This window comes from Leptonotus elevatus, chromosome 1 (genome assembly GCF_054856555.1).
Source record: "Leptonotus elevatus isolate MCC_2025b chromosome 1, RoL_Lele_1.0, whole genome shotgun sequence".
NCBI classification, from domain to species: Eukaryota; Metazoa; Chordata; class Actinopteri; order Syngnathiformes; family Syngnathidae; genus Leptonotus; species Leptonotus elevatus.
The window spans coordinates 45,948,280-45,969,477 of record NC_141239.1 but is presented as its reverse complement, the minus strand read 5'-3'; the positions used below and the strand labels follow the sequence as shown (position 1 = coordinate 45,969,477).

Below are 21,198 nucleotides of genomic sequence, written 5' to 3'. Positions count from 1 at the left end.
CATCTCAGGGGGCGACCATTTTACCACTTGCTGTTGAGTCAAGATGACATCACAGTTGCTCAGGGCTCGACCAATCACAGCTTCACCTGTTTTCTGAAGCTGAGCTGTGATTGGTTGTTACCTGAGACCTGAGCAACTGTGATGTCATTTTCACTGGACAGCAAGTGGCCAAAATGGCCGCCTTCTGATATTGCTTAAAAACTGCTGGATTTTGCTGCTTAACTCATATTCCACTAACGCAATATTAACCAGAATACCGTATTTAGACTGGCGGGGCTGCATGGAACATATTATTGTCAAGAAATTAGTTTTTTGATTGACTTCTCTTTTAATGGTGGTTTATCCATGTTTTGGGGGGGTTTAATAAAAAAAAAAAAAGATTGGATTTACAATGGCCATCAGTTAGATCATATGTAAAGTAGATTTCCGCCTTTTGATGGCAGGCCCGTTCCCTAGCGGTGGTCCACTGTACATTTTAACTGTATGTGCTTTTTCAGATGAGGTTTTTAGGCTTGCAAAATACACAATGCCATGGATAGGGAATATCTTGCTTCTTGGCTCAGAAGTCAGTTATTTACCACCTTATAAAGTCTCTGAGACTTCAGTCAATCAATCAAGATCGTAACCACAGTTGGCTTAACCTCCCTCTATTTTCGTCTTTTCTTCTTTCTTTCTTTTTTTGACCAAGTAGAGAGTACAGATAAGAGTGGTTTGTGTTTTTGCCTCTAGTTTGTTAGTCTGAATCCAGAGAGAATGATATTGGATATTATGATATAGGCGTATGTGTGTATTATATATGAAACAATGGGGGAAAAAAACGAAATACTCATGTTTTTATCTGGATGCACCAAAATTGAATGGATTCTTGCTTACCAAATGTACCAAATAAACAGCAACCAAAATATCAGCTGGAAAATACCAGTCTTTTTCTTTTGTTAGTGGCTGATAAATAATAAGTTGTTAAAAAAAAAAAAAGCTCTGGATTTGTACTGAGAGGCATGTGAATGTAAAAAGAAAAACAGTCTATCACATCAGCAAGTTATATCCAGTAAATAGTGATTATATCGTTTATTTTTATTATATGGCTAATTCTTGTCTGAAAAACGTGCAGTACATTTTCAGTGTTCTTAGTATGCTTTGACCAAACAATACCCCCCAAAAAATCACAATAAATGGGTCACCCTGTGACTTCCTGTGCCGCTGTGGAAAGTCAGCCTGAGAAATGGGCTGAAGAAGACGTGCTTACGCATGAGCATCTACTTTGAGCGTTTACATGTCCTGTCAGGTGGTACCGGCGGTGTGGGAGCGTGTGTATTTTGTGTGCGGTTTGACATTTTGCTGCCGCCACAATTAGCACTGTCGGGTCACCTCACGCAGAACATACAACTGCAATCAATGTCAGTGAGGAAACCGCAGTCATGGTTGAAAACATCGACACTACAATGTGTTACATGAAAGCATGCCTTTGTCAAGTTGTGGCGTTCATCATGTGTACTAATTGACGTCACGACTGTCGTCTATTTGCCAAGTATGACGTTAACACGGCGCAACAAAATTTGGAAACAAATTGCTGCACATAAATACAAATGGAATATAACAATTTAAAAGCATGAAATCAATACAAACAAAAAAGGCACTAAAGCAAGGGCAGTGACTCGTGCTGCGGTGAAAGCCAAAGAAGAAAAATGGCCTTTGAGACAGCTGTCCTGAAATAAATAAGAGACTAAATATTATATTTACAAATGGACACAGAGGAGGCTTATTTTCAGACAATTATGCTTGATGAAGGACTGGCTGACTCCAAAATAAAGTGTAAGTAAAATGAATTACTGCTTTGTGTGTGTCGAAATAGTTACAAACTTGATGCATGCATATACCTATATTCTCATTGTGTTACATGGGCTCCCTTTCTACATTTTCTGCCATTTTTCAGTGTTGAGACTAATTTTTCAGATCTAATTACGAGAAAATGAAGCTTCATGAAGCACTTACGATATATATATATATATATATATATATATATATTATTTTTTTAGTTTTTTACTCCTCTAGATGGTGCTCCTGGTTTAAAGATAAAGTCTAGTGCAATGGAAATTTGTCAAGTTTCTACTGCCTCTTTAAAGCAAGAGTGCCATCTAGTGGAGTCAAAAAATATCACAATTGCTTCATGAAGCTTCATTTGCCGTCTCCCTGCCCCATTTCAGCCACCAGGGCCTCAAAACCAGGGGTTCATTTTTAAGAAATCTTTGGACATTTTTTCATGTTCCTGATCAGCATTTGAGAAACATTTGAAAACAACCAGCAACTAATAAACATTGGAAGGTATGGACAAGATTGTATTTTAAATGCTGCATGTGCATAAAGCCAAACTTAATGGCAACCTGCAAATGAGAAACAAAAACTAACATACCCACTGCAGTGTACATTCAACTTTTTGGTGTTACTTGCTGAGAATTGGAAACCTTTGCTAGCATTTTCTTTCCTGCTAGTAGACTTTTGACTGCAACTATGTTTTGCATACTATACTGTAATGAGGAGGGGGGGGGGGGCATTCGCTTTCCTCCCCAAATAAACAGATTGAGGCTGGTGAAAGAGGCTGCAGGGATAAGCAAGAAGAAAAAGCCTCTCTCCCACATACATATACACAAGAAGAAGGGTGGGCTTGACAATTTGCCTTCTTTGGCGGACTGAAGCGGCTGCGAAGAATTGACCAAGGTGAGATCCGTTGCAGCTGTGGATTATTTGCAATGAAATGTTAACGTGTTGAATTGAATGAATTTTCTCTGACTGTACAAGAGTAAATATTCCTCAATGACTTGACTGTGCTTATGCAACGTTTCCATTCTTGTGTATGGGATGTGATCCATTATAAGACTATTCAGTAATAGATAACAGAAACCATATGTAGTCATAAAAAAATTTGTTTGGAATGAAAACCACATGAAAATACATTTCCATAGCACCACGGGGCTGCGTGAGCACACAATACGCAATGTAGTAATACTTTTGTCATCTCATTATTGAGGCACAAAGTGAAAAGGACCAATTTGTTTCTAACAAACTTTTTGTGGTGTTGCGTGCACAAAGAATTCATGCAATAGTCTAAAATACAGACTTCTGTGTTGCTCTTGATGTTCCCTTTCAAAATGGTTATTTATTTTTCTTTTAAATGTGTGCATTCTGTCAGTCCCATATAAAGCGATACACGTTGGCTCGTCACTCAGAAAAAAGATTAGAGCCACACATTTTCCTTTGAAACAGCACTCTGCTTGGCCGCCTGCTCTGGATTAAATAAACACTTTGGGTAGTCAACCAGCTAAAGGCTGATGAATTACAGCCAGTTAGCACAGTACATGTTTGATTTATCGTCATACGGTGGCATTTACGAACCCGCTCTTAATTAGTTGCGAGTTCCTCCGAGACCAAGTTTGAAAGTGCACGTCACTGAACCACGTAACCCTGGCTTGCACAGCTGCAAGGACATCTTTCTCCCTAGTGCATTTTTTTCACAAAGCAGTAAAAATTCCACAGTGATTACATGGACAGCTGACCGACAAATACGCTGCAAGGAATTCTCATGTTAGTTCTGCACCACGAATTCCCGCTGATGCTGGATTTGTGCCCAGCATCTCTTTTCAACGGGTGGGAACATTGAGTGAGGATAAGCGATAGAGAAGTGGATGGGTGATAGCAAGTCAAATGCATGTGAAAGCACGACATGAAGCTCATCAACTTATAGCAACAAGCTACCAAAGGATGGCTATCCACGCATCGATGTTTATTGTCGAGTGACATTCGCCCGCTCTTAGGGTCAGCGAAATGTTGGGTGTCCTCATCAGCCTGTCCATGGTTCACCTGGTGACGCAGGCAGCCCCTCCCAATGCCCCCCCTGTTCCCTGCAAGCGCTGCTGTGACGACCTGCAACAAGCCCCGCCCACGACAGGAGTGTACGACCAGCTTCCCGAGGTCCGCGCCTTCATCAACATGACAATCCTGAAAGGTACGACAGTCGTCCATCCTGAAGTCACTACGTAGTTTATATCCTGCATCTTAATCGCGTTATTTTTAATAGAAAGTCAAGCTCACTCTGATGGCATCCATGTAAAGTTCACAACCACTAGAGGGCATATTTGCACAATAGGTCAGGCTATTTTTAAAGAAGGAAGTCAAGCCCCCAAAAAAAAAAAATAATTGTATTCTGGTTGATATTGCGTTAGTGGAATATGAGTTAAGCAGCAATAAAATCTAGCAGTTTTTATCAATATCAGAAGGCAGCCATTTTGCCACTTGCTGTGGAGTGAAAATGACATCACAGTTGCTCAGATCTCAGATAACAACCAATCCCAGCTCAGCTTCTGATTGGTCGTTGCCTGAGCCCTGAGCAACTGTAATGTGATCTTCAGTCGACAGCAAGTGGCAAAATGGCTGCCCCCGAAAAGGGTAAAAATAGCTGGATATTGCTGCATAACTCATATTCCACAAATGTAATATTAATCAGAATGATATCTTCAGATTAATGAGGTCAGATAGTCTATAACATATTATTGTCAATGTTTAAGGTTGACTTCCACTTTAAATGCTGAACAATTAATCACATTCAAACCAACATCAGTTTGTAGAATGCAATTTTCATTGTGATTGATTTATTATCAAATTGATTGTGATTAATTGGGATTTTAGTGTGAGCCGAACCTAACACCAAAACATTTGTGTAATAAATCCTGTATATTGTTTATTAAAATAGATTTGCTTGTGTTTGGGTTAAAGAAAAAAAATACATGGGAAGAGGATCTTGAAAAAAAAAAAATCATATTAAATCGCAATCATAACATTAACGGAAATTAATTGCAATAAATTATTTTTCAAAATCGTTCACCTCTATATATGTGTATTGACTAGGACTGACTGACTACTTTTGTAAAAAAAAAAAAAAAAAAGAAAGAAAGAAAAAAGATGTCCCTAGAACCGGCAGCCACAGTACTAACAGTTCACAATCTCTTCGGGTATTCCCGCTTTCTCCCACATTCTAAAAACATTTGGATATGATTCAGGTGACAAGGGAGACCGTGGTGAAAGAGGGACGCCAGGCAAAACTGGACAGGAAGGCCCTCCAGGATCCACAGGGCCCATGGGCTCAAAAGGCTCCAAGGGCCAGGCCGGTCTCCCCGGAGATCCCTGCAAAGTCCAGCACGCTGCTTTTTCCGTGGGCCGTCGCAAGTCCCTCCACAGCCTGGAGGCCTACCAGCCGCTGATATTTGACACCGTTTTTGTGAACCTGGACGATCACTTCAACATGTTCAGCGGGAAATTCATCTGCCAAACGGCCGGGATCTATTTCTTCAACATCAACATTCACACCTGGAACTTCAAGGAGACCTACCTGCACATCATGCGCAACGAAGCCGAGCAGGCCATAGTGTACGCCCAGCCCAGCGACCGCTCCATCATGCAGAGCCAGAGCCTGATGCTGGACTTGGGACTCAACGACGAGGTGTGGATCCGCTTATATAAGCGGGAAAGAGAGAATGCAATTTACAGCGATGGTGTGGACATTTATGTCACTTTCAATGGCTACCTCATCAAAGCAAGCTCAGAGTAAAAACAAAAAAAAATCGAGTTCTTCCTTTTTCTTTTTTCTTTTTTTTAAATGGCATCTGCAAACCACATTGTATCCAGAACATGTAAAATACAGTAATAAATATTCTTTAACTTAACCCATCAGGCTCTAAGCTGCAAATGTGTGTCTATTTTGCTTCCTTGACTCTTCAAAAAGTAGTTTAGCTGTGTATATGAGGCGTGTGCCCAAAAAAAATCGATTCTAATAAGAATCGCGATTCTCATTTAGTACGATTCAGAATCGATTTTATTTAAATGATTTTATACTGTTTTGCCTTTGTCTGTGTGTGTGCCTTTATTTGGAGCGCTATTCATGTTGTACCCGATTTGGCCACTTAGGGGCAGTGTGGTTCCACGCGGTCTAATACACTGTTAAGTTGTAGCCACATAAGAGAGTAGAAGGAAAAAGTCACAATCAAGTTATTCCAATAAACGTTGTTTTTTTGCAGTGTTCTTTTGAGTGATAAAAGTGCCGCGAGTAGCGCGCTAATTAGCATTAGCGAGTCAGACTGGAGTAGATCATTACAATTCCTTGCACATGTATAGATTGAAGCAAAAATCATTGTCAATCAAATAATTTTGAATCAAAAATCGTTCTTAATCGAAAATCGAACCGCACACCCAAATATCGGAATCGAATCGAATCGTGAGACATTCAAGGATTCCCACCCCTAATGTAACGACAATTCCAAAGGATGGGGCTTTTTGTGTGGTTGTGTGATTTCCTACTTCAGCTCTTTCACTATGTCAACAACACTGTTTCTGTCAAATTGTACCTTTTGGCTCTATTGTGGCCACTTTTGTCCCAATGAACCTCATGAAAAATACAACAAATTTTTAAATCCCTTTACTGGATTGAATCATACGATTTGTTTTCATTCTAGACTTAACACTTGTAAGTTGAAGGGTTTTATTTTTTTGTTTTCCACCAAACCACCACATTAAGCCATTGATTAATTTTGGTCATGGGGTTTATTTCATGTATATATAAAAGTACTTTCCTGAAACTGGGATTTGAAGGGTTAAAAAACAAAAACTGAATGGCTGTTTTATGTTAATGACAAGAACTGATGTTTGTTTGGGGGGAATAAAAGACGCAAAAACCGTGACATCTTTGAGAATTTTAGACTATAACTTACATGGCTAAAAATGCCTATGAAAAAGCTTAGATGACTTATGAGCACAATGTAATGCAATGCAGAGATGATGTGAATGATGCCACAGCGTTACCCCTGTAGAAAGCGAAAGCAATCAAATAGTTTTTTAAGACAAAGTGGGAGTGTTCTACAATGGCCAAGTCAATCAATTACACGACCTGAATCTATTTCAAGTGTGCATTTCAAAACGGAAGGGAAAATGCCCCAAGTGGAAACTGAAGATAGTTGCAGTAGAGTCCCGGCAGAGCATCACCAAGGATGAAATCCAACGTCTGGTGATGGAAATGCGTTACAGACTTCAAGCTGGAATTAATTTAAAAAGTGAGTTTGATTTATGATTATTTTGTCCCATTACTTTTGGTCCACAAAAAGTGGCGTAATACCGTTATTAGTTGGCCATTTTGCCACTCGCTGTCGGCTGACAATGGCATCACAATTGCTTACAACCAATCACAGCTCACCTGCTTTCTGACTTTGGTCATGTGATTTTCGCAAGCTGAACCGTGATTGGTCATTACCTGAGCAACTGTGATGTCATTTTCAGTCGACAGCAAATGGCCTCTTCCTACGATGGATAAAAACGGGTGGATTTTTCTGCTTATTTCATATTGCTTAAATGCAACATTATTCAGAGTAGGCTATACCGTATTTAGACTAGTGGGGCTGCATATAACATTATTGTAAACAAATTTTGGGGGTTGACTTCTCCTTTAATTTTCTTGTTATTTATACACAACCAACAAACCCCGCAGATTAACTTTGCTAAATTAACGCCTCTTTGTCTTCATGTTTTATTTTCATGCATCAGCATTGACTGAACCACATTAATGTCAACTGTTGGCCTGTTTGTAGTTCAACGAGATTTTTTTTTCTTTCACATAAGGCACCAGGTTCATGTAGTTAGTCACTACAGTCGCTAGATGGCAGTGACCACAAATTAATTCCACTATTAAAAGCAGGGCCAGCTATGAACGTCATGCAAATTGAATGGTAACACTACTTTACAGGAATCGACAATTTATAAACGCACACTAAGTTATATAGCATATATCGCAGCTTCAAGTACAGTAAGTACTCACCCCAAGGAAAAAAGGCACCGTTTCAGGTACAAAACAAACGGCTGCCTCTTTGATTGGATTAAAATGAGTGTTGTAAATGAAGGGGAAAATGACATCTTGTGAGCAATTGACAAGCTAATTTTATTTTTTCAATAAAAATGCATTTGGGATAACCAGACATTGTGCACTGTAAAAGACAGACCATTGATACAGCCGCACCCCATGAAAATAGCTCACACAGTAAAAAAACGAAAAAAAAACAAATGACTCCAAAGATAAAGTGTAATGCAGTGTGTTCAGGACACAATCGACAGTAACAAAACACACACACACAGTAATCCTGCATAAAGATAATTGGTTGCACATACCGATCCACTTTCATTGAGCGTACAGAATCGTCACACAAGGTCCAAGACAATTAAGACATCTCAGCTGGGTTCCGCTGACTCACATTGGGGTCACGAAAAGAAAGACAAGGCCCAGAATATCAAACAGGCGTGTGGCTACACACAGCTGCAACTGTATGTTGTTCAAAGTAAGAATTTTCTCTATAAAAAATGTTTGTTTTTTGCTGTGTAAACATTTTCAACCAAAGGCACTATCTTGTATCCCACTCATATCATCCGGGATGATTCATATTCATGCTCAGGCCTTTATAGTCACAGGACTCAGAAGTGTTACAACTGTTGGTTACGTTGCAGCTTACGTAACACCACCATGTTACCTGTTAAAACACAAACGTGACAAAAACGAGGTTGAGGTACTCACAAAAAAAGTTCCCTTTGGAAATACATCCAGGTTGCATCCAGCTGAATTTGAAAGAATGTTGAAAGTCCAGTTTAAGCCTCAAAAAGAAGCCAAGACGAATCCTACTATCCCGCTAGGTTTTCACTTGAGTTGCTGCACTTTTGATATGATGCTACAAGTTCAAAGCAGTTTATATCATGCTATGAGAACGGCCAAACTGAGCAAGCTGCTAAATGCCGGAAATGATTACATCACATTTAAATAAGGTCTCCAAGATGAAGGCTGATACAATGATATTGCACTACCACTAGTGTGAGCGCAAAAGACAACTTGATTGTTCCATCACCAGTTAACACCATTCATGCTCTCAAACACACCCAAAAAAAGATTTGATTTCAATGAAACATTGCACAATATGATATAAATACGTGTAAAGCTACCACTGTAGTGCAGCAGCATTAAAAATGTGTTTGATTGGCCATCTGGCAGCCCCGCTACAAAGCCTGCATGGGTAAGTCACATGGCAACGGTCAGCAGCCAATCAAACATGACATCAGAACTGGGAGTGTGAAACACTCGACGCGGGAGCTCAGAAGAAGTGCAAAAATGACACAGACATCTTGTTACTCAAGCAGCCTCGCACTCATTTGTGTGCTTTGAGCGATTGTAAAATCTTCAATGAACAGTCCATTCCCATTTGCTTGAGCTGGCTCATTTGTGTGCTTCCATAGCAGGCAGTCCCAAATAATATGAGCAGAGTTAAACTGGAAAGATACTTATTAAAGACCCAGTGAAATGTGAAGCTACAGAGTTGAACTTTTTTTTGTTTGTTTTCCGAACCTCTGCTACATAACTTCAGCGCCTTCGTTCTCATCAGCATTTATCCGGCACAATTGTGACCTGCAGTGAGCTTGCTAGCTATGCCTAGGTATTGAAAATGTATCTTGTGCTCAGTCCAGTCTTAAATTTCCACATGTAATTTTCATTTCACAGGGTCTTTAAATTCAAAACATCTCGTCAGTCAGGTGTGCGCGAGTAACTCATTGAGGATAGAGTCAGGTCTGTCGTAACCAAAAAGCCTGAAGTCGGGTTCGTACAACTTGTAAAGTTCCCTCCGCATCTCCAGGGGCACCGTGCTGAACCAGTCTGATTCCGAATCACTGGATGTCATGTTCCTGTGCGAGGAAGGAAACTCCACCACATTGTCAACGCGCAGCAGGCGAAGCAAATGCTCGGCGTCTTCCTCGGCCGTCTCCAAGTGGCCCACAAAGTCATACTGGATCTGGCACGGATGACAAAGGCGGTACATCTGCTGCCAGTGCTCATTAAAAGGACTGTCCTTCTCCGTCTGAGGGTCCAGTAGATACTGGATGAAGTGCAGGAAGGAGGGTTGGACTCCCATAGCAAATGCCTCAGCCACAGAGTCGGGGGCCGCCGTGTGGTTGGCATAACGCCGCAGGATGACCTTAGCAAAGACCTCGTAGAAGTTCTGGTTGCGGTGCTCAAACTTATCTCGGAAGGCTGATATGAGACGCACAAAGGGGTCCCGCACAAAAAGGAACTTTGTGTATTTCTTTAGTTTGACCTTTAAAACAAAAAAATGTGTTACCAGACATCCAAAGCAATTAATGAAGACACTGAAAGTAATTGAGCTGGGGGGGGGGGGGGGGGGGGAAGCATAATAACAAGTGTCACCTCTAAATAGAATGAATTCAGGTTTAGATAGTAAATACTTTAGTTGGAGTCCAAAGCAAAATCACACACAAAACCGGCAAAAAACTTAATCGCAACAGACCTTCATGAGGTGCTTTGCAAACTTGCCGTAGCGCTTCCAGAACTTGTTGAAGGTGAAGTGCATGTTGTCGGCGTGAGCAACCTCCATGGGGATGGCCATAGGGTCTATTTGGGGAACGCCGTTGTGGAGCAGGCTCTCGCTGAGAACGATCATGATTCGCTTCCAGTTGGTACAAGCCACCTAAGGGGGAGGAGGTGATAACATAAAAGGTTAGCTTGAAGTTCAGGACCATTAGCACAGAAAAACAACAACAAGCTGCTATATGTGAAAATAATACCAATTGTTTGTGTTTGTCCAAAGGCAAACAACTGTGGGACCTTTAAAGTCAAACACCATCCGTTAAAGGGCTAAAATGCATATATCGTATATATATTCACGACCATAAGGCACACTCTATTATAAGGCGCAGTCACAGTTGCGGGTGCTATTGGCGCTGTTAAACCTACGCTAGCTCAAAACATATGGTAGCATGCTATTATGCTAAAACATATGCTAGTGCTAGCGCATGTTTTTAAAAAGGCAGCGAGCGGAACAAAACTAAGTTCGGTTGAAGTAATGTAAACATAATAATGTACTCACGTTGCTTTTGAACAATCCTAATCCACAAATCAGTCTTTGCCCTCATGATCTTCCGAAACAAACAACTGGGCAAGTTCTCCATCAAACACGCCGTCTCATTGTCAGAGTCAGTCTCGTTGTCGTGTCCTCGGAAATGATGCCGGCTTTTGCGTTTGCCCAAGCATTTACGATCCATTGACAAATTGTGGCGTAACTCTGCACGGTGCTGCCTCCCAGTCTTGGTAAAGCTGTGTTCGCCAGCCTCCGGGAATGATAGCAAGCTCTGCGTTCATTTGCCAAACTTTATTTTTCAAAGCGGCTGAGATGTGCGCACATTTGAGTCACAGAGATAAGGGAGGAAAGGTGATGCGTGGGGAAAAAAACGTCTGTTGCTGTAGGTGCACGTTGTTTAATAAAGCATTTAAAAAAAGAAAGGAAAAAAAAGGAAACAATACACTACTGTATGTAGTAGTTTAGCCCAGACACCCCTTTGCATTTGGTATGTTCAATCTCCCTCAATCCCTGCGCGAGCAGACTGTTCACCCCCGGGGAGAGGGAGAGGAGGGACACCAAGTTGACTCTTCCGTGCTCTCATGTCTGTCAGTCAGGTCCGCCTTTCTTGTATATAAGCAATGTGTCCCGAGAAGTCCTCCCACACAGTCAGATTTTGGACCTTGGTCCACACACAAGGCGCACCTCACTATTAGGTGCACTGTCGATTTTCGAGAAAATTTAAGACTTTAAAGTGCGCCTTATAGTCGTGAAAATACGGTACCGTTTCTTCATTGTATGTTCAACAAAGCTTCAGCTTGCGATGAAGAATTTGTGTATTACACTCATTTTAAAGTTGTATCGCTCATGTACTGAGCAACTACTGGCCCTACTTTCCAACTTTGGGTTGTGAGGGAGATTTTTTTCATCGGCATATAGGCCCAAGGGTACTTTGGCCGACATCCAGCCATTACCATTCGCCGTTCGTCACCGTGGTAAGAAAGTGCGCACGGCGAAACGTACCAATTAGGGGTGTTAAAAAAAAATTGGTGCGCAATTCTCAGTTGTATTTTCTAAATTTGAGTACAAAAAAAATAAAATAAATCGCACTAATCAATTTATAGATTTGTATCGGGATTAATTGGTACCGAATTGAATCGTGACCTATGAATCGTGAAACGTATCGAATCGCCAGGTACTAGGCAATTCACACCCCCAGCACCAATTAATATTTATCAAGTGGGGTCCGAAAATGGACTGAGCATTTGGGAAACTCATTAAATTCCCGATGGCCAGTCTGCCCAAGTGTCAGGTGTCTTTGGCTACTTAAGTAGCTTACCGCCACCACAGTGTGAATGTGTGAGTGCAAGAATAATGTATCCATTGTGAAGCGTCTTTGAGTTTCTAGAAAGAAAAGCGCTACATAAATTGGATGCATTATTATTATTATAATTATTATTATTATTATTATAATTATTATTATTATTTACAGCTATCGAATATTTTGGTATTCATATAATACAACGAAAAATGATATTGAATAATCAGGTATTTGGATAACATTTGTATCCATTATTAAGTTTTTGCTTGGTGAAAGAACAACTATGAATACAGAAGACAATAAAAACATATTTCCACTTAATAATAATCCTCTTCTTTTTTTTTTTTTACTTACATTTAAACTGTGCTGAGCAGCACATTATTTTCCTCTAGAAACATTAGTGAGATTGTAAACAAACCTCTCCCCATAGATATTCAAATGACCTTCCGTTAAATATTAGGCAAACTCGCTCTCTATCCACTTTTAAAGTAAATCTTTTTTCTTTGGCTTTTGACTCATGAGACTCACCATTGTTTCAATGTTTTATGGCGCCTGTTGTATTTTGTGTTAATTTATTGACATTTATTTAATTTACCAACTTACTTCTTGATTTATTATAAATTGTCCATCTTCTGTAGAGATACAGTATCATAAAAAAAGACACTTGAATGAATGTTGAAATCTATCACTCCGTATTATTCCATAAAATTCAGAAAAACTACTTTTAGACTTTGGTGGTTCCCCTGTACAACAAAAGTAAAAGAGTACAAATGTAAGCGTACCTTTGGAACGTAGCAGTAGATAATACCGTGCCTGTCATCAATTATTAGATGACCCAGCTCCTTGTTGGGAATGTCGTCAAATGAACGGTTTTTGCCAGGAAACGTCAGGCTGTCGTTGGCACACAGATCCTTAAGCAACCTCTGTCGACTCTCCTGTTGATTTCATTTGGAAGGCAAATGTATCATCAATAAGTTAAAAGAGGAGTCTTTTTTTGCCAACACCTTAGAGCAGACCAAATTTGAGACAGACATGAAAAATGATATCGGGCCAAAATGCCATACCAGTTTTTAGTATTTTTTTAAGTTGTCGTGCCATCAAAATAAACATTTTCCCCCAATGTTTTACGTATAACATAGGTCAAAATGACACACCTAGCAGTTTGTTTTTTTGCATGCAATAGCCTCTGAAAAGCAGGCAAAGGCCAGCTAAAATGAGGAGATTTGATTTTGCCGCTGTTATCACGAAGATTCTTTACTCAATGAAGTATCTGCCCACTTTGTGGTTGCTACACACTCAGGAAAAATGGCTGGATTTTTGTGGGAAAATTCTGACCATTCATACTATAATTGCACTGTATTATGGCTAAAATGAGACTGAATCAATAAATAAGCAGGTACAATTTCCACTACCTGTCTCTGGCGGAGCTCTGCAGCCACTGGAGTCAAATGAATCTTCCACTCCTGCCTCGGTACATATCGCTCTTCTGCCTTCTCTGACTGGTTGCTTGTTTCAGCTGGCAACGGGTCTGTGGGTTCGCCAGTTCCAGGCTCTAAGAACTGGTTGACAAAGGCATCGATGTCGGAGAGGAAGGACGGGGTAAGGGGGGTTTGAGGTTGCTGCTGTTGTTGCTGGTGTTGAGCAGGATTTGCGACTTTGGGTCCCGGTGAGACAGGGTTGTGCAAATACTGACGAGATGCTCCAACTTCCTTCCAGTAGAGGATGATCACAAGAATCATGAAGGCGGAGCCCAGGACGATAAAAATGTGAAACATCCTGGATGTTCCCATCATGAAAGTGGTGTTCAAGATGTGCTTTGCCAGCTACAGGATCATCATCGTGACCTCGTTTTACTTTGAAGGGCCTCGTTACAGCAAAAAAAACAATGGCAACGGCTTGAAATAGTTTCCTGGCTCTTTTTATGGGGTCACCAAGGCAACAGATCTTAGTTACACAGCTCTTGCTACAGGGTCTCCATGGCAACAGAGTGGAGGTCCTCTCTCACCATGGCGATGGATAGGCGGAAGCTATAGCTGAACCCGCGCTTCTCGTGTCGCCTTGCAGGATGCATCCATGGATGAAATGATCACCTCCGCTCCACGTGGCCAACTGCAAAAAAAGACAACGCACGCATTGTGAGCAAAACAAATCCATGGCGCCGCCACTACATTTTAAATCCAACACATAGTAAGCACAACGACATTTTGACTTAGCATCAAATGCTACAAAGTAAAAATTCCCGCACATTTGCAAAGAGAAAGCGCATACAAAGCAGACACTAAAATTGGACCAAACTCTCGCATGCAGGCAGTTGAAAAAAATAATAATCACATACTAGTTAAAGGAAGTGCTGCATACCATACACATTCCAGGCTGATATGATTTCCATGCAGCAATAATTGTTACCTAGGTTACGGCCTGGGAAAAAAATGAGTTTTTAAACCAAGATAAGTCCACCGAAGCGAAATCCAGTATTTACCCGTACTACATGTGTACCAGAGTGAGCTGGGGGATTTGCATTGTAGATGGTGTTGAGTTAGATTCCTTTACCAGATTGTCCTCCTCTTTATGTGGGAATGTCAAAGTCACAAGCGTCAGTTTTCCACTCAGACACCCTTCTAAATTTGGTTGCTTTCATGCAACAGTCGTCACTTTATTTCCTGTACCCTGAAGCAAAGGGGGCTGTGCTCTGACCTGGAAATTCATCACACCATCGCTTCTCCCCTCACACTCGACTATACTCATACGCCACAGAAGCTGCTAATACGGACGCCTTTCACATCGCAACCTCAACTGGATTTCTAATCTTACTCCAAGCCAAAAGATTGATGTGCAAAGCTGTTGCAGAGAGGATGTTGCTCTGTGCCCAGTAACGTAATCCCACTGGAAAGCTCAGTCAGGACTACTGATTTTACAACTTGTTTTGGAAACTAATCCAGCACTGGTCTGTGCCTCACTATTTCCATTCCGTATTACAGTTTTTCACAGACTGAATGAATGGACAAATTTAGTTGGACACCTGGCCATTACAGCGACGGGAAATGTCAATGGAAGAAAATACAGAGTGGCTTCCACTCTCGCACGAAGGCTTTTGGAGTGGGTTTGTGAGATTGTTGAGTTAGCAGTCACTGATGTTGAACCTGAGAGAGGACCATGCTCAATCTCTGCTCACTCCAGAAGCATTTGACAAGGTTGTGGGACAACTTAAGGCTCTCAAATTCCATTCAGTGCAATTGTGTTGTTGTCGCACCTCGTCGCATTAAAAGGTGTCTTGACAGGTGGAGTCACTTTTATTTTGTAGGTGCCGCGGGAAGCGTGTAACGACGTGCGTTCCTTCACAATGAAGATGTTAGCATTATTAGCAAGAGTCCGCGTCCCTAGCCTGGAACTGATTCGAGGTTCGTTTGACAAGATGACGTTGGTCAAAATAACATTGTTAGAGATCTGCCGAAAAACGGCCGCCATGATGAGCGATTTACTGACAATTCTTTGCAACTCCACAAGCACCATGACAACTCTAAAAAAAAAAGTCATAGTGACACATTCGTGAAACACTCGCCTAGTAGTTGAATTAATAGCGCCAACATTTGTATTTCTCTTTACCGTCTGTGCAAGGACTGTCTACAAATCACAGGGGTGACATATGTGCCACAATTCATTTTTTTTTTCTCTGATTGATATAGTAATTAGCAGTTGTAGCACATAGTACGATATCTGCCATTATGGAGTGAGACATTTGTGTGACATAATAAATATTAACAAAAATCAATTAAAGCACTCTAGTTATAGCCTGGATATAATTTAAATTCCTTGCATAAAAATATAATAATAATAATAATAATAAATAAATCCAAATTATTTTATATTTTTAAAAAATGAAGTAGTGAAAATAGTAGGGGTGTGAATTGCCTAGTACCTGGCGATTCGATTCGTATCACGATTCATAGGTCACGATTCGATTCAATACCAATTAATCCCGATCCGAATCTATAAATTGATTATTGCGATTTTTTTTAGACTCAAATTTAGAAAATACTAATCAGTAAACTTGTACATGTACACTAAGATTTGTATGAAAATGTATTTATTTATCTGAAAATTCAGGCTTACAACTGAGCCACTGCATTTAACAAACAGGTTGCAGTCTGTTTCATGTTTGAACAGCACTGAAATCAAATATTAAGGCTTAATAATCCATTAATATAACATTCTTCTATGCTTAATGTGTGAATCCTAACCCTAAGTAAGACGTTTTGTTGAATATTCCCATAAAAAATGTACGTTTAAAAATCGATTCGGCCGCATATCGAATCGATTCAAGAATTGCTCGCTGTAATATCGCGATATATTGCCAAATCGATTTTTTCAAACACCCCTAGAAAATAGTTACTTTGTCTGGTAACGAGTTACTAATCTGAAGTAATTCAATTACTAACCCAGTTAGTTGAATCTATGACAACAAAAATGAAGGAAGGTCTTTCTTAAAACAAAGCTGCCAGCAATAAAATGTTTAGTTTACATCCTCAACAGTCCTGTAATATTTGTGGCATCGATTTAGCCATTTTCCCCTAATAAAATTGTTTAAATAAAAACGTTTCCTCCATTTTCAATACTGTACTTACACCATGGACTGGTCGGCAGTCAGTTGTAGGAGATGGAAAACCATTTATTCGACATTCACACATCACTAAGTGGGAAATGAACTGGGAACTCATTTTAAATTTGTGATTTATCTATTGAAAATAGCAATAAATAATAATAGTGACCAAATTATTGTTGTAATATTATCCCTGCCACCTTTGCTTTTTGAAGGTAACATTCTTCTTGCCTAAATTATTAACTCATTCACTGCCATTGACGGTTATAGACATCAAATGTTCATTTTAAGTATTTCTATTAGTTTAAATTTTTTTTCCACTTTTGTTAACAAGAGTATAAACACCTATATTTGATTAATTGTACATTTAGAATGGATATAAAAATTGTGATTAAGCGTGAGTTAACTTGTGAAGTCATGCAATTAATTACGATTAAAATTTTAATCGCCTGACGTTCCTAATTTTTAATCATCTTTTCTTCTTTTTTTAAATCGCATCAGGTGATTAACATTTTTTTATGTAATTAATTATTGACTTCAATAGTTAACTCACGATTAATCATAAATGTTATATCTGTTCTAAATGTACAATATTTTTCCCCCTAGGTTTTCATACTCTTGTTAACAAAAGTGGGAAAAAAATTAAACTAATAGAAATAGTTCAAATTAATTTTTAACGTCAATAGCCGTCAATGGCTTGTAAAATGTGACTTAAAGTGGGGCTGAAGGCAGTTTAAAACAAGAAGTTGTAAGTAGTCTTTATCTCGTTTTAGCGAGTGGGCAACTGTGCGAGCCGCACACGAAGCCATAAAAACGGCGGAACAGGCTCAGCTGCACCCCCACTCCTCGGCGCGCATCTACCGCCGTCGCCACCGTCCAGTCCGCGGATGCCAGAACGGGCACAATGTCGCCTTTAACCGAGGGTGAGAGCCCGGGGAAACGGGCTGTCCCTCACACACGAGGCTCGTCTCTTGGAAAGTAAGTCTCGCGTGTGGTTGCTAGCCCAAATACTGGATGTAATAATTCAAGGTTGCCGAGGAAAACAGGGTCTTTTCCCCACGCTTTCACCGTCTAGCTTCATTTAATGCCAAAGTATTCTCTAGCGTTCATCAAATGTATCCAGCGTTTCTTCCACGATTTGGCAACGCTAATATGAACTAAAAGAGGGAAAAATAGAACCGTATTTACCTCTTTTTGGGACGCTGCCTGGCTGCCTGTCCCGCGTCAGCTGAGCCCGCTTGTGATGCCAGCAGGTCTTCGATCCAATGCTCCCCTCCTCCCGAGATCAAACGAGAGTTGTCCAAGTCTCGCGATCGTTTGGCTCGAGATTTCTGGGTCAATTCCATCATACCATGACAGGGAGATACTCGACCAGAGTTGGCAACTTGGCATACAGTACGCCTAGTTTTAGAATCAACAACCTGATAACGTACTGCAATAATGACGGAGGAATAACTACACACGACTTAAGTGTGGAAGTAAAGTGATAGCACCTTTGCTTTTTTTTAACTGGGGTTTTCCACAGTGCTATGGGGACTTGAGTGTCCTATGATAGATTGCGCATATTAAATAATATTTTTTAATTTTATTTATTTATTTTTTTGCTGAAGAGCTCAATATTGTTCATTCGGTAATGTCATCATCATTGCTCTCTATTTTTTTTTTGTATGTGGGTGAGTACGTGTATGTGCGTGTGTGTGTATTCGTTAGTTCACCAAAAACCTATTAAAAAATCCCATACCGTTCACCTAAACCGAACACCGCCGTCAAGAGACCCGAGGAACGACCAAAGAAAAGAAAGGAAAGTGAAATCCAGCACCGACCAGACACCACCCACCGGGCCACCAACCAGAGTCCTTCACCAACCCCAGAAACATCTAAATTCCAACAAATCAGGGAGACCTCAAGAGACCGAAGGAGAGACTGAGGAAAGGAAAGAAGGACGGACGAAGCAGAGTGAGATCCACAGACACCAGCCTCCACCGATTCAATGACCTGAGGAAGAAGCAGATTGGGACAGAGCAAGCGCAACACCTCAGGGCCCCCCAGGCCGCGGCAGCGCCAAGGACGACCCCCAGGCCCCGCCAGGGCCACCGGCCGGAGAGCAAACCCAGGAGCAGGAGCGCCCCCCACCCCAACACGGCCCGCGCCCCCAACCCAACGCAGCAGGACGGGGCACTGCAGGCCTGCCAGGCACCCCACCGGTCCACAGCCCCCGCTATCCACCCCAACCCAGCCCCAGCCGCCCCCAGGCCCCCAGGCCCCCAAACCCCCAGACACCCCCCCCCCCAACCAAGCCACCCACCCCCCGACCCCACCCCCACCAACCGGCAGCCCCCGACCCCCAGATCCCGGGGACCCCCCGCACCCAGGCATCGGCGCCAAAGAGGGGCCGGACAGCGGAGCGGAGAGGGCACCCGCGCCCACCCCACCCCCCGCCGCGTGGAGGGACAGAACACCGGGGGCAGAAGGGGAGATGGGGGCACCAGAGGACGGCCGGCACCCCCGAACCCCAGGCCCAGCGGGGAAAGGCCCCGGTCGTCACTCCAGCGTTCTTAGTGAAAGCTAACCCCTGTTACTGAGTCCGCCGACTGGTGAACTCTACCCCTAAACCTTGAATGTGACCCCACCCAGTGTATATACAAGTGTGCGTGTGTGGTGCGTTAAAATTGGGAGCAGGTGAACCGGAGCAGAGGGAAATGATATCCCCACGCTCCGATCAGTGAGTGTATGTGGTGCATTAAAAAAAAAGGGAACCACGGAGCACCCCGGCGGCCCACAGGCCCCGAACCGCATCGCCGGGCCCAGAGCGACGGACCGCGCCGAAGCGGCGCCGCCCCGGACACCAGGGAGAGCCCCGCAACGCAGCACCCCCCAAGAGACCCAGGGAACGGCCAAGACGCAGCCGCCACCCAGCAGCCAACAGAGGGACAGACCCGCCCACGCCCAGCCAGGGAGGGACAGCACCTATAGAATTAACTCACTGGCATGCAGTGAATCCGAATATTAACCCTTAGTGCCCATTGGAGGTGAATCTGCTGAATAAGCCTTTTAACGATCCTAATCTCTTGACTGGAATCAGCTGCGTTGGAGCAGGGGAAACATCCGGCCAGAGAGCAAACCCACGAGCCCGGAGCGGCGCTCACCCCAACACGGCCAGCAGGCCCACCAGGCACCCCACCATCCCACAGCCCCCGCTTCCCCCTCGACCCCTCCGCCCCTCACCCACACTCGCCACCCACCACAACCCAGCCCCCGCTGCCCCCAAACCCCCAGACACCCCCCACCCACAGCACCCCCCACTCAGACACCCGTGCAACCCCTCTCCGACCCCAGCCCCCCAAACCCTAAACCCCGGATACCCCCATACCCAGGCATCGGTGCCGGAGAGGGGCCGGACAGTGGAGCGGCTAGGGCACCCAGGCCCATCTCCAACCCCTAGGTGGGGCGGAACACTGGGAGCACTGGGAGGCGGGCGGCACCCCCGAGCCCCAGGCCCAGTGGGGAAAGGTCCTGGTCAGACCAGCGTACCTAGTGAAAGCTAACCCTGTTACTGAGTTTGCCAGCTTGCCGACTGGCAAACTCTACCCCAACACCGTGGATGTGACCCAACCCAGTGTATATACAAGTGTGTGTGTGTGGTGCATTAAAATTGGGAGCAGGTGAGATGGAGCAGAGGGAAATGATATCCCCCCGCTCTGATCCACCTGCTTCTCAGGCGTGTCGGACACTGAGACACTGGTAATCAAGGTATTATTTACTCCCAATACTCCCATTATTGATTACCGTGGTGTGAATATATTAATCAATTAAATGCAGAATTACAAACTGCATGTGTTGCAAGGAGAGTAACTGATAAAATAAATGCTACCCGTGCTTGGAGATGAGATTATTGACCCAAAATCATATTGTGTCCTATTAAAAGAAAAAAAAGAAAAAGAAAAAGAAAAAAAACATGTTGGTTGCTACTCAGAAAGAGTCTGTGATTTACTTTTGATGCAAGTAATCACTGACAAGAATACTGTATTATGCAAATAAGGCCTCAGTACTACTCAGCTTAACTGAACATGCGTTGTGGTGATATTTGCAAAACCTGAACCACAATATCTTCTGCATGTTCATCTTAAACTTGATTGAATCAATATTTTTTGTCTTATGCTGCTAAAGCAGTTGACCTGCAGTTGGGTTTTGGATTTTTTTTTTTGTCATGCAGTGTTAGTTTTTATTTCGTTTTGACTTTTATTTTTATTTTTTAATTGTTAGTTTTTATTTCGTTTTGACTTTTATTTTTAAATGCAGTTAGTGTTAATTAGTTTATAGCAAGTTTGTTTGTATTTTTCGCTTTGTTTCGTTTTTTA

The 21,198-nt window shown here is 42.2% G+C and overlaps 2 protein-coding genes across 3 annotated transcripts; one reads left to right on the top strand and one right to left on the bottom strand.

Annotated features, from left to right (window-relative positions):
* The first annotated feature begins 149 nt into the window (after nt 1-149).
* c1qtnf6a (C1q and TNF related 6a) lies at nt 150-5,743 on the top strand. Of its 2 annotated transcripts, none has more exons than XM_086095525.1 (3): nt 150-1,812; nt 3,810-4,000; nt 5,052-5,743. In XM_086095525.1, exons 2-3 carry the CDS (start codon nt 3,820-3,822, stop codon nt 5,597-5,599), a joined length of 729 nt encoding a protein of 242 aa, XP_085951651.1. In that variant the 5' UTR covers nt 150-1,812; nt 3,810-3,819; the 3' UTR covers nt 5,600-5,743. The 2 variants fall into 2 exon arrangements, with proteins under 2 accessions (XP_085951651.1, XP_085951566.1); XM_086095440.1 differs by lacking the exon at nt 150-1,812 and adding an exon at nt 2,593-2,715.
* A 2,234-nt stretch (nt 5,744-7,977) lies between these two features.
* On the bottom strand, nt 7,978-18,121 carry LOC147182485 (carbohydrate sulfotransferase 12-like). Its single transcript, XM_086095127.1, has 5 exons — nt 18,029-18,121; nt 13,656-14,352; nt 13,026-13,178; nt 10,374-10,553; nt 7,978-10,163 (listed from the first exon to the last, which is right to left on the bottom strand). Exons 2-5 carry the CDS (start codon nt 14,034-14,036, stop codon nt 9,600-9,602), a joined length of 1,278 nt encoding a protein of 425 aa, XP_085951253.1. The 5' UTR covers nt 14,037-14,352; nt 18,029-18,121; the 3' UTR covers nt 7,978-9,599.
* Nucleotides 18,122-21,198: the final 3,077 nt, after the last annotated feature.

Bases quoted from the DNA above. Each gene is read 5' to 3' on its own strand.
- c1qtnf6a (XM_086095525.1), top strand. From the start codon at position 3,820: ATGTTGGGTGTCCTCATCAGCCTGTCCATGGTTCACCTGGTGACGCAG. The intron at 4,001-5,051 runs GTACGACAGTCG...GATATGATTCAG, and splicing joins CAACATGACAATCCTGAAAG to GTGACAAGGGAGACCGTGGT.
- LOC147182485 (XM_086095127.1), bottom strand. From the start codon at position 14,036: ATGATGGGAACATCCAGGATGTTTCACATTTTTATCGTCCTGGGCTCC. The intron at 10,554-13,025 runs GTACGCTTACAT...CCTCCCCCTTAG, and splicing joins TCTACTGCTACGTTCCAAAG to GTGGCTTGTACCAACTGGAA. The intron at 10,164-10,373 runs GTCTGTTGCGAT...TTTGTTTTAAAG, and splicing joins TTGCAAAGCACCTCATGAAG to GTCAAACTAAAGAAATACAC.